General features: G+C 44.7%; 1 protein-coding gene across 1 annotated transcript in view; it reads left to right on the plus strand.

Annotated features, from left to right (window-relative positions):
* The window catches only part of COL3A1 (collagen type III alpha 1 chain), a 2,242,195-nt gene that overhangs the window by 317,996 nt on the left and 1,911,761 nt on the right, over window positions 1–12,438 (plus strand). Inside the window, exon 6 of the mRNA XM_068244947.1 lies at window positions 9,252–9,305. Coding sequence (XP_068101048.1) covers window positions 9,252–9,305 — 54 coding nt within the window. The remainder of the gene's footprint in view (window positions 1–9,251; window positions 9,306–12,438) is intronic.

Genomic DNA, 12,438 nt, shown 5'->3' on the forward strand with positions numbered 1-12,438 from the left:
GCATTCCAGACTCAGAAGAAACAGGCGGATAAGAGGTGGTCTGTGGAGTGGAAGTTTTCCCCAGGGGACATGGTGTGGATATCTACTCTGCATTTGCCGTTGAAACAACCGTCACCTAAGTTAGGACCCAGATTTGTAGGCCCATACCCTGTTGCCAAAAAGATTAATGATGTCACTTATGCGATGGATCTCCCAGCCAGCATGAGAGGCGTGAGATCGTTCCATGTGTCCCTGTTGAAGCCTGCTGTGCACGTGGATTCCTCCCCCCCCCCTCCTTCCCTGTGATGGTTGACGATCAACCTGAGTATGAGATCGAGAAGATCCTGGACTCTCGATTAATGCAGAATTCTGTACAGTACCTGGTCCATTGGAAGGAGTATGGTCTGGACTCTGGAGGAGAGAACTTGGGTGCCGGATTGTCGCATGCATGCTGAGGATTTAAAGAAAGAATTTCATGAGTTGCACCCGGAGAAGCCGGGTAGGAAGTGTCTGGGGTCCACTCCTCAGGGGGGGGGGGGGGTACTGTAATGAATAGCGGAGATGCTGCTGCGGAGACAAGCGGCATGGCGGCTATCTCCGCGTATCTGCCGGCGGCCTCTGCTGCGCAGTTACATGCTGAGGTTTTGCCTGGTCCTTCTATCGCTCACAGACTAAGGGCTACGCGCGCACGAGCCGAGCGACAGGACCTTTATGCATCTAAAAGGGGAGTCAGCTGATCACGCGGTCAGCTGACTCCAGCAAGGTTCCAGATTGGCTGAGTGACTGGGGCGGCGCTGTGGAGCGCGTTTGGTATATATAGGACAGGTCTGTCAGTAGGTCCGCGTCTGCTGTTGCGAATGCTATTGTGTTAGTGCTCAGACCCTAGTCAGATCCCAAAGTGTGCTAGAACCAGCCAGAGCTGGGGATCCACACTTAGCCAGATTCTGTTGATAGCTTAACCACTTAACGACCGCCCACTGCACATGGGCGGCCGGAAAGTGGATCCCGCAAGGACCGCGCGCATGTACAAGAGGCAGCGGTCCTTGTATGGGCATGGGCAGAGCGATCGCGTCATCCGTGACGCGATCCTCCGCTGGGAATCGATGGCCGGGGATTTAGCCTCCAGCTCGCCGGCCACTTAGCAGCGCCGGCGGGCGGAGGAATACTGAATTCCGCATCAACGCGTATAATAGGCTTTGTAATGTATACAAAGCCTATTATACAGGCTGCCTCCTGCCCTGGTGGTCCCAGTGTCCGAGGGACCACCAGGGCCCACAGCACCCCTCAGATCCCCCCCTGCCCACCCCCCAGACCCCTGTTTGCACCCAATCACCCCCCTAATCACCCAATCACCCATCAATCACTCCCTGTCACTATCTATCGACACTATTTTTTTTATTCCCTAAACTGCCCCCTGCTCCCTCCTGATCACCCCCCCACCCCTCAGATTCTCCCCAGCCCACCCCCCCCCCCCCCCCCCACTGTGTACTGTATGCCTCTATCCCCCCTGTAATAACCCACTGATCACCTGTCAATCGCCTGTCAATCACCCATCAATCACCCCCTGTCACTGCCACCCATCAATCAGCCTCTAACCTGCCCCTTGCGGGCAATCTGATCACCCACCCACACCAATAGATCGCCCGCAGATCCGACGTCAGATCACCTCCCAAGTGCATTGTTTACATCTGTTCTCTACCCTAAACACCCACTAATTACCCATCAATCACCCCCTATCCCCACCTGTCACTGTTACCCATCAGATCAGACCCTAATCTGCCCCTTGCGGGCACCCAATCGCCCGCCTACACGCTCAGATTGCCCTCAGACCCCCCCTTATCAATTCGCCAGTGCATTATTTACATCTGTTCTTCCCTGTAATAACCCACTGATCACCTGTCAATCACCTGTCAATCACCCATCAATCACCCCCTGTCACTGCCACCCATCAATCAGCCCCTAACCTGCCCCTTGTGGGCAATCTGATCACCCACCCACACCAATAGATCGCCCGCAGATCCGACGTCAGATCACCTCCCATTGTTTACATCTGTTCTCTATCCTAAACACCCACTAATTACCCATCAATCACCCATCAATCACCCCCTATCACCACCTGTCACTGTTACCCATCAGATCAGACCCTAATCTGCTCCTTGCGGGCACCCAATCACCCGCCTACACGCTCAGATTGCCCTCAGACCCCCCCCTTATCAATTTGCCTCCCCAGTGCATTGATTGCATCTATTTTCCCCTCTAACCACCCCCTGAGACACCCATCAATCACCTCCTGTCACCCCCCTAGCACTCCTATCCATCAGATCAGGCCCAATACAACCTGTCATCTAAAAGGCCACCCTGCTTATGACCGGTTCTCACGGTTTAGGGCCCCTAAAATGCTAGGGCAGTATAGGAACCCCAAAAATGACCCCATTCTAGAAAGAAGACACCCAAAGGTATTCCGTTAGGAGTATGGTGAGTTCATAGAAGATTTTATTTTTTGTCACAAATTAGCGGAAAATGACACTTTGTGAAAAAAAAAACCGATTAAAATCAATTTCTGCTAACTTATGACGAAAAATAAAATCTTCTATGAACTCACCATACTCCTAACGGAATACCTTGGGGTGTCTTCTTTCTAAAATGGGGTCATTAGTGGGGTTCATATACTGCCCTGGCATTTTAGGGGCCCTAAACCGTGAGGAGTAGTCTTGAAACAAAAATGACCTGTGAAATCCTAAAGGTACTCATTGGACTTTGGGCCCCTTAGCGCAGTTAGGGTGCAAAAAAATGCCACACATGTGGTATTGCCGTACTCAGGAGAAGTAGTATAATGTGTTTTGGGGTGTATTTTTACACATACCCATGCTGAGTGGGAGAAATATCTCTGTAAATGGACAATTGTGTGTAAAAAAAATCAAACAATTGTCATTTACAGAGATATTTCTCCCACCCAGCATGGGTATGTGTAAAAATACACCCCAAAACACATTATACTACTTCTCCTGAGTACGGCAATACCACATGTGTGGCACTTTTTTGCAGCCTAACTGCGCTAAGGGGCCCAAAGTCCAATGAGCACCTTTAGGCTTTACAGGGGTGCTTACAAATTAGCACCCCCCAAAATGCGAGGACAGGAAACACACCCCACAAATGACCCCATTTTGGAAAGTTGAAGAAGAGAGAACCGAGAGCCCGATATGGTGTAGTATGTCAAGGTAATTGGATAATTAGAAAGAGTATGAATTGTATACTCACAAACCAGGGTTACCTCCAGGCAACCACTGTGTAGGCAGGTGAGGAGATTAGCCTGTCCTCACTCAGGAATAAGAAGTCGCTCTCTGTAGGCTTGAAAAACAAGAAGGGGTATCCCCCTCCACCAAAGGTGGATACAATCAGTATTATGGTAGAGAACAGAGGCGCCAAAAGGATAAAAACAATATTTAAAAGTTTTAAAATTATTGCTTAGGAGGCAGTGGTGGACTCACCTCCCACAAGCAGACACAACAACTGTGTATTCACAAAAGGGACATTTAATTTCACTCCCCGGGCTGTTTTCCATGCAATAATACTAGATGCAAAGCTTGCCCATTTATCAATATCACCACCTCATTCTGCTCCAATGCCACCAAAACAAACTATCCAATTAAACACCCGATTACCTGTACTTCAAGATATATCATATATGTGATCTCCTGCCCGTGTCACCTCCAGTACGTGGGCCGTACCACACAACCGGCACGCAGCCGAATTGGACAACACAAAAGAAACATACTGAAAAACTTTCCCCTTCACAGCGTCTCGAGACACTTCGGCACTCACCATCACAATGACCCCACTTTATTCCGTATAACACTTATAGAATCCATTAACCCACAACAGCACAATGCTTTTGAAATACTGAAAGCGAGAGAAATGTTCTGGATACAAATACTGAGGACTCTCATTCCGGAGGGACTCAACGAACAACTAGAAAAAATTCACTGATCATAACATTCCAATATTATTTTAACTTAGTCGCCTCTTTTATCGGTCTGTGTTATAAGTTCGAGTTTTTATTATCTTTTTTTAAATTTATTTCATTTACTATTATATTCCTCTTGGGTTTTTAGCTCATTTTTATAATTGTTTTTGAGCGTATTTATGTTAAGAACGTTATGCTTAGTATTCCAACGTGATCATGTTTTTATCCATACTCTATGTCTTAGTTGGCTAGTCGGAACCTTTTATATTTTTTTATTTGTATTATCAATTTTACTCATTTTTACATGTATATGCGTTTACATTGATAGAGAGTACTGTTGCAATGCAGAGCAAATCGTATGACAATAATTGCATATAATTGTACAGCCACAATGGTATATACTGTCAGATCAAGTAACCTGAAATGTATTAATATTAAATAGTGGTTCTCTTATTTTGAGCAATGGTTCCGCATTCCAACACGTTCAAATATACGCCACATTCCCATTCCATGCCACCGTACGCATGGCATCATGCTAGTACGCATGCGCCCCTTTTTCATCGCGCATTGACAATATGCAATCCCTATACGCCATTACGCGTCAAAATACGCATGTACGCATACGTAATCCTTGACCGCCATTAATAATAATCCATAATCCAAACATTTGCATAGCGCTTTTTTCCCGTCAGACTCAAAGCACTCAAGAGCTGCAGCCACAGGGACGCGCTCGAGAGGCCACCCTGCATTGTTGGGGAGTCTTGCCTTGAATTCCTTATTGGATGGGTACTTGACTTGGCCGGGATTTGAACCCTGGTCTCCCATGTCAAAGGCAGCACCCTTAGCCAGTACACTATCCAGCCACTGCCATTACGCATCAAAATACGCATGTACACATGCGTAATGACGTAACTAAGTGCCCGCCCCACATTCCAATTAGCTAAGGGGAGGAGTTCAACACTATATAAACAGCAGTTCAGTACTACTTGGCCACTGAGGCGCCAGGTGCTATCTGGACATACTGCTGGTAAGTGAATCTTGTTTGATGCTTGTTCATTATGTGTCTTCTATAAATTACTCTGCATGTCTTTCTTAAATACCCAATGTACTATTGCCAGCCCTGAACTCCTTTGCACTATTTCATATAGGCTAACTGCTCCCAATACACATATGTATGGGTAAAAAATATATATATATATGAATTATGATACTGTTTACTGTATGTTATGAAAGTATCTCGCCACATGCTTGAGATTAACGTTTGATTATGTTTATGATTATGTTTATGAATATTAATGCTATGATGTAATACTTAAAATTACCACTATCTTTCTTCCCCCTAAAACAAACCCCCCCACCCTTCTTCCCCTTCCCCCTTCCCCCCTCTTCCCCCCCCTCCCATTTCCCATCTCCAATTCTTTCCCCATTCCCCCCCCCCCCCCGGCCCTCCGTCCTCTTTCCCCCCCCCCTCTCCCCGCCCCCCCTCCACCTCCAAAATACAATAATTAGCCACCTCTTCCTGTTAATTTAAATCACACCAGTGAATTCCATCATACAAATATTTATGTTTATTGATATGCAGTCTGTTCAGGATTTGTACAAATGTGTTGCCTCTTACCCCCAGTTGTGTGCTCCTTCCTGTAATTGCCTGATGAAGCGGGTTTGACCTGCGAAACGCGTTGCAACCTTATTTGGAGTATACCAATAAATGTCCCTTTTGTGAATACACAGTTGTTGTGTCTGCTTGTGGGAGGTGAGTCCACCACTGCCTCCTAAGCAATAATTTTAAAACTTTTAAATATTGTTTTTATCCTTTTGGCGCCTCTGTTCTCTACCATAATACCATTTTGGAAAGTAGACACTTCAAGGTATTCAGAGAGGGGCATGGTAAGTCCGTGGCAGATTTCATTTTTTTTTTGTCGCAAGTTACAAGAAATGGAAACTTTTTTTTTTTTTTGTCTCAAAGTGTCATTTTCCGCTAACTTGTGACAAAAAATAATAACTTCTATGTTCTCACTATGCCTCTCAGTGAATACTTTGGGATGTCTTCTTTCCAAAATGGGGTCATTTGGGGTGTATTTATACTATACTGGAATTTTAGCACCTCATGAAACCTGACAGGTGCTCAGAAAAGTCAGAGATGCTTCAAAATGGGAAAATTCACTTTTTGCACCATAGTTTGTAAACACTATAACTTTTACCCAAACCAATAAATATAGGCTGAATGTTTTTTTTTTTTTTATCAAAAACATGTTTGTCCACATTTTTCGTGCTGCATGTATACAGAAATTTTACTTTATTTGAAAAATGTCAGCACAGAAAGTTAAAAAAAATCATTTTTTTTGACAAAATTCATGTCTTTTTTGATGAATATAATAAAAACTAAAACTCGCAGCAGCAATCAAATAGCACCAAAAGAAAGCTTTATTAGTGACAAGAAAAGGAGCCAAAATTCATTTAGGTGGTAGGTTGTATGAGCGAGCAATAAACCGTGAAAGCTGCAGTGGTCTGAATGGAAAAAAAGGGTCTGGTCCTTAAGTGGGGTAAAGCCTACGGTTCTCAAGTGGTTAAAGTACTAATTGCATTGTTTATTTGTTATGACCTTCTGCTTCCTCTGACTATTCTCCTGTTTGTTGATTCTGTGCCTCTGCCCATCTGATTCACATTGCCGACCCTGCCTGTACTTGATGTTGAATCAGCCTTCTGTTTCTGTACTGTATCTGTCCGTAGGTTGCCTACTCTGCCTGTCTGACCTCGCTATCCTCACCAGCGGGCCTAGCCACTGGTGAGGGAATTAAAGTACCTACACCTGAACCTCAGGTGTCCATTAGCTGCAGTATAGTCTTTATCGCCTGCTCCATAGGTGATACTCGCCTTGCAGCCTTGTCTATTGCACCGACCCCTCAGGGGTCCTTTAACAACAGTATAGTCTGAATCACCCGCCCTCCAGGCGACCATCCTTGGTGATCCAGCCGGTGGCTCCTGCTCCTCAGGAGATCACTGGCTGCAGTACTATCTTAATCGCCTGCTCCTCAGGTGCTTTTCCCCTCGCTTAGCAGTCTGTGCTGCCTGCACCACAGGTGCACTCCAGCTGCAGTACAGTCTGACTCACCTGCACCTCAGGTGATCATCGGCTGCAGTGCGGTCTGACTCACCTGCTCCTCAGGTGATCATCGGCTGCAGTACGGTCTGACTCACCTGCTCCTCAGGTGATCATCGGCTGCAGTACGGTCTGACTCACCTGCTCCTCAAGTGATCATCGGCTGCAGTGCTGTCTGTGTCACCCGCTCCTCGGGTGAACTTCCTCCTCCTTGTTACTGTTGCACCAAACACTATCTCACATTGGTTGTCCTGTGTCTGGCTATACTAGTATTATTGGTGATTCTGCAGATCACCATATAATCAGGTATAGCATCTGTATTATTGGTGATACTGCAGATCACCAATAATCAGAAAATCTGTGTTGCTGACACCAATCGTTACAACATCCCTGTATATTTTCCGTGCTTGTAAATTTAGAGATTGGATGCTGACCTTGTATTTTGGTTTTCTTTTAGCACTTTATTTTTATCAGCCGTCGCGTACACCTCTCATTCACCCCAGGACAATTTATGTCTGGCTAACCCCCCCATTCCCCCATCCCCTTGTATTGCACACACTGACCCTCTCTTTAAAATTGCCCCCGCCTATTAGAAATATTTCTAGAAATAGTATGAATAGGCTAAATGCTTGTTTTATCTATAACTGCTTCATGCTAACAGTGTAGATCTGCACTGGTTGCTTGGGCATGTAGAGTGATTGTGAAGATGTATTAATGCATTTCACACTGGCAATATAGACCTATTGGTTGCCTAAGTAACAATACACAGCATTGCCACGCTAAGTACGTATATACGTGTGGCAATACACGTGCGAAGGCTTGAGCTGTATAGTGGTTGCCGTGGTGATGGGCGGAATCCACCCACAACAACTCTCTTCACATGTGGCCGCCTCGTCCCCGCCTGCCAGCGCATTTCTTCCCTCAGACGCATACTATGCTATGGGCGATGGACGTGATCCGCCCACTGCTACGCGTGCTACACGCGGACTGATCTCTCCCTGCCCACTTACGCAGTTGCGCTATTAGTGGTTTCATAGCTGACTGTAACGCTGTCTGTGAATGGAGAGAGAAATGTAAGGCTAAACCTTAGCTGCACTTCCACTGGCTGCCAAGCATAATGGCCATGTGAGTACCTGCAACCAATGGGAAGCTCTATTCATGACCCGAACAGAATGATGGGTTTGCCTTATAACTAGCTCTTCCATCCAACTGTAGGTATCTTAGGGGGTGATTTACTCTATGAGTATATATTTATCATGTCAGGGAAGTGTGTGTATATCCTATTTGGGGGATAATGGGGCAATATGGGGGCTTTGGCTGATAGGACAGTGATTTAACTGTCAGGTCTTTGGACCAATCACCTATCCATTTGATGGGGGTGTGCCTGTGAAGAGTCCTGCCTCCTCTTTTGAGCCCTCATTTACAGTATATAAGGGCTATTTGGAGGACATGTTCGTTTGGCTGCTACTATATAGCCATTACGCTTTATTATGAACTGATTTTAATTTATCTTGTTACTGTATATATGCACCTTAGCACAATGTATTGCACTCTTGCACGTAGCACTTTGTCCCTTGAAAAAGCTACCTTTTGGTAGTGAAACATGTCGGGTTGTAGGTGGGGGTAGTGTATATGTATGTATAACCATACAACACCAGTGTGTTTGTAGATCTCTTCCTACTAAGACTTAACTTATCAGAGAACCACTGACTTTGTTGTTTGTCGTTTTTCAGTTCTTTTTGGGTTGTTTTTTCAGCAGCCATCAGCGCAGTGTCCTGTGGAGATGTAGGTTTAGTCCTATATTAATTATACTTACCAAAGTACCAAAACCTCTGCATGCTAATTCTTTGGTTGCCTATACAAGCAGCCATTTGTTACGTTTTAACATTTTCCATTAAAAGTTATATTTTAGTCCTGTCTATATAGGATAATTTTGTGTGTAATTATACCCAATCAGGTTCTGTTGTTTGCTTGAGAAGGGTCATAATGGCCCAGATACTAAATAGCTGTGTTTTGTTTTTACTTCTAGCACTTAAAATACATGACATAAGTTTTGAAAGATCTTAGTAAAATGATGTATAAATAGTTTTACTAAGCAATATATCATTCAGTCAACCAGTACAGCCTGTAAAAATGGATGTGTAATATCATAAATCTGATGGTTTCAACCTTTTTTTAACAATATATCCATATTTATTTCCTCTATAGGGACCTCCAGGGCCACCCGGCCCACCTGGACCATCTGGCCCAGCTGGTCATCCTGTAAGTAGATATTTTATTGTTGAAGAGGTGACATATATATATATTTTTTTTTTTTTACTACATTGTGTAATACTGAAGTGCATAGTGCATAGAAGAACGCAACTATACTCAAACCTGTTCCATTAAACAGGACTAGCCTGACTAAAATCTGTTTAAACATATATTCTAAGAAAGGCCACGACCATAAGCTTAATTTCTCTCACAGATGAAAAGCATTCATTGAAAGAGCCAAACGGAGCTGCCATCAGAGGGAGGTCAGGTCCAGTGCCCTGGGGCTTTAAACTCCACCCTCATTGTACTCTGGGGTGCATGAAAAAAGGGCACCAGGAAAAAAAAGGGCCCAGCTGGATAATAAATTGGTGCCGGTGGATAACGAAATCTCAATAATGATAAACATCATTAGCGAAATTGGTTAACGATAAATACTGTTTTAAAACGGACGGGAGATGAAAACGAAAAGATGTTAACATTAAAAATCATTATGTAATCCAACAATACAGCTTTATCTAACCCTACTCTCGCGGTAGCAGGAAAAAAGGCTGAGGGTGGACGAAAAGGGCATCGGAATAGACTTTAATGCAATTATTGTTAATACGGCGAAAAAAAGCAGAAAAAAGGGTGCCGCGATAAATATTGTTGACAACATTAGAACATTAAAGTTTTTGAAGTATGTTATCGTTTTAGAAGCTTGCAACGTTATAGTTTTTGTCATATTATTTTGTTTTGTATGTACAGATTTTACGTTATCAAAGATATTATCGTTTCTATGTGGAAAATAGGGATGATCGGAAAGAGCTAATTCCATTCCGCCAGAATTGGCGGATTCCGCCAGCACTAAATTCTGTCGCTATGACATTTCCACAGAATTTCGCATTCGGGGGGAAAAATTAAAGTAATCGCAAATGAAACCTTGTTTATGCTCAATGGTAGCCCATGGAACCTACTGGCTGTTCCCCCGGTCATTTTTTTTTCCAGCAGGAGGTGTCACTTAAGCCATAGGACCTAGTGGTGGCCTCCCTCCTCCCAGGGATTTGTAGGATGTCAAAAGCCAGCTCACATACATTGGCCAGGAATTGAACCCAGGTCAACTGCTTGGAAGGCAGCTATGCTCACCATTATACCACCAACGCTACATGCTGAAACTTCTTGGAACAGACTTACTTCCTTCCTCTAAAAGACACACATACATCCCCATAAAATCATTCAACAGCAACTGTGTGCACAGTTTCTGTGGCACAATCAGCTGTTAACTGAAAGGTTGGTGGTTCAAGCCCACCCAGGGACGACCTTGCCTTTTGTGTTCAACAGTTGTCCAAAGAGAACCCCAGATAGCCGCGTAGAATCATCTCTCTCTCTTTCTGGGCTTGAACCACCAACCTTTCGGTTAACAGCCGAACACGCTAACTGAATGCACCACAGAGACTGTGCACACAGTTGTTGCTAAACGATTTTATGTGGATGCATGTGTGTCTTGTGGAGGGAGGAAAAAAGTCTGCTCCAAGAAGTTTAACGCCACTTTAAACAAAACCTGTATATATCAAATTTCTACATATATTTCTATGATCCTTTCTTGATGACAAAGGCCAGAAAGAAGTAGGCAAAGGAGTGCCCATTTTTCCTTATGGCTTTTTCCTACAACGAAGCGTCTGCTGTACAGCAGCAGAGTGGTGCAGCGGAAGCGTGCTGAGCCCATAACCCAGAGGTTGATGGATCGAAACCATCCTCTGCTAGGTGCACTTTGGTTTTTACACCTTGCTTTACCACATGGGCCAATCGGTGGCCATAGCCCCGTAAGAGAAAGTGTCATTAGGGCCTTGCTGTAACATAGATTGTAGTGTAACTATTTCAACTAATTTACCCTTCTTAAACTTGAAGATTGCATACAAATGTAAGCAGAGTGATGCAATGGAAGTGTGCTGGGCCCATAACCCAGAGGTTGATGGATTGAAACCATCCTCTGCTAGGCATGATTTCATTTTTGCACCTCGATTTGTCGCATGGGCAAAACTGTTTCCATAGCCCTGTAAGAGAAAGTGTAATAAGGGCCCTGCCGTAACATAGATATTACGGTAGCTAAGACTACTCCTGGGCCTTTCTTGTAGTTGAAGAGATGAGTGAACTGTGACACCACACTTAAAAAAAACAAAAAAAAACAGCAAACAGAGAAGCTTCCCCATATTGGAGCATTGGATTTGGTAAAGTCTTAAGCCAATGTGTTGTAAGACACAAGTAAGCTTTAGAATCAGAATCAGAATCAGAATCAGTTTATTCGCCGAGTGCGACAAACATCGCACCCGGAATTTTTTGTGGAACACACGGCCTGGAAATTTGTTATACACACAGATCAGAAGAAAGTACAGACAGATCAAAAGACAATGCGATAGATACAATCTAGTTTTAGGCGGCAGAGGAATTACATCCTAACAAGCATTTACTACAAGGTTACAACATGATATGATATGGGCAGCAGTGCAAGTCTACCGTGCTTTACGACGGTGGTGGCTCGAGTTCAGCAAGTGGATGGCTTGGGGAAAGAAAGTATTTAGATGTCTGGTGGTCTTGGTGGGGATGGATCTGTAGCGGCGACCCAAAGGCAGGCGGACAAAGTAGCGACTGCCGGGGTGAGAGGGGTCATTTCATATTTTATTTGCTCTTGACCACAGTCTGGAGGTGTGTAAGAGGTCAAGAGGTGGAAGGGGTGACCCAATGATTCTCTCCGCGGTATCGATAACTCTCTGAAGCTTGAGTCTGTCGCTCGCAGTAGCGCCTGTGTACCAGACGACTATGGAGGAGCAGAGAATTGACTCAATGGTGGCAGTGTAGAATGTTGTCATCAGTTCCCGCGGCATCCCAAATTTCCTCAGCTGCCTCAGGAAGAACAGCCTCTGCTGGGCCTTCTTCTGGACCTTGGAGGTGTTCTCAGCCCACTTTAAGTCCTTGGTGATGGTGGCGCCTAGAAACCGGACACTCGACTCCCTGGAGACGTTGGTGCCTTCAATGGAGACTGGGTCGAGTGTGGGAGGACGCCTTCTGAAATCCACTATCAGTTCAACTGTCTTTGCTGTGTTGAGTACCAGCTGGTTGTCCTTGCAACACCTGCAGATGCGTTCAATCTCGTTCCGGTATGCGAGTT

This window comes from Hyperolius riggenbachi, chromosome 7 (assembly GCF_040937935.1).
Source record: "Hyperolius riggenbachi isolate aHypRig1 chromosome 7, aHypRig1.pri, whole genome shotgun sequence".
Classification (NCBI taxonomy): domain Eukaryota; kingdom Metazoa; phylum Chordata; class Amphibia; order Anura; family Hyperoliidae; genus Hyperolius; species Hyperolius riggenbachi.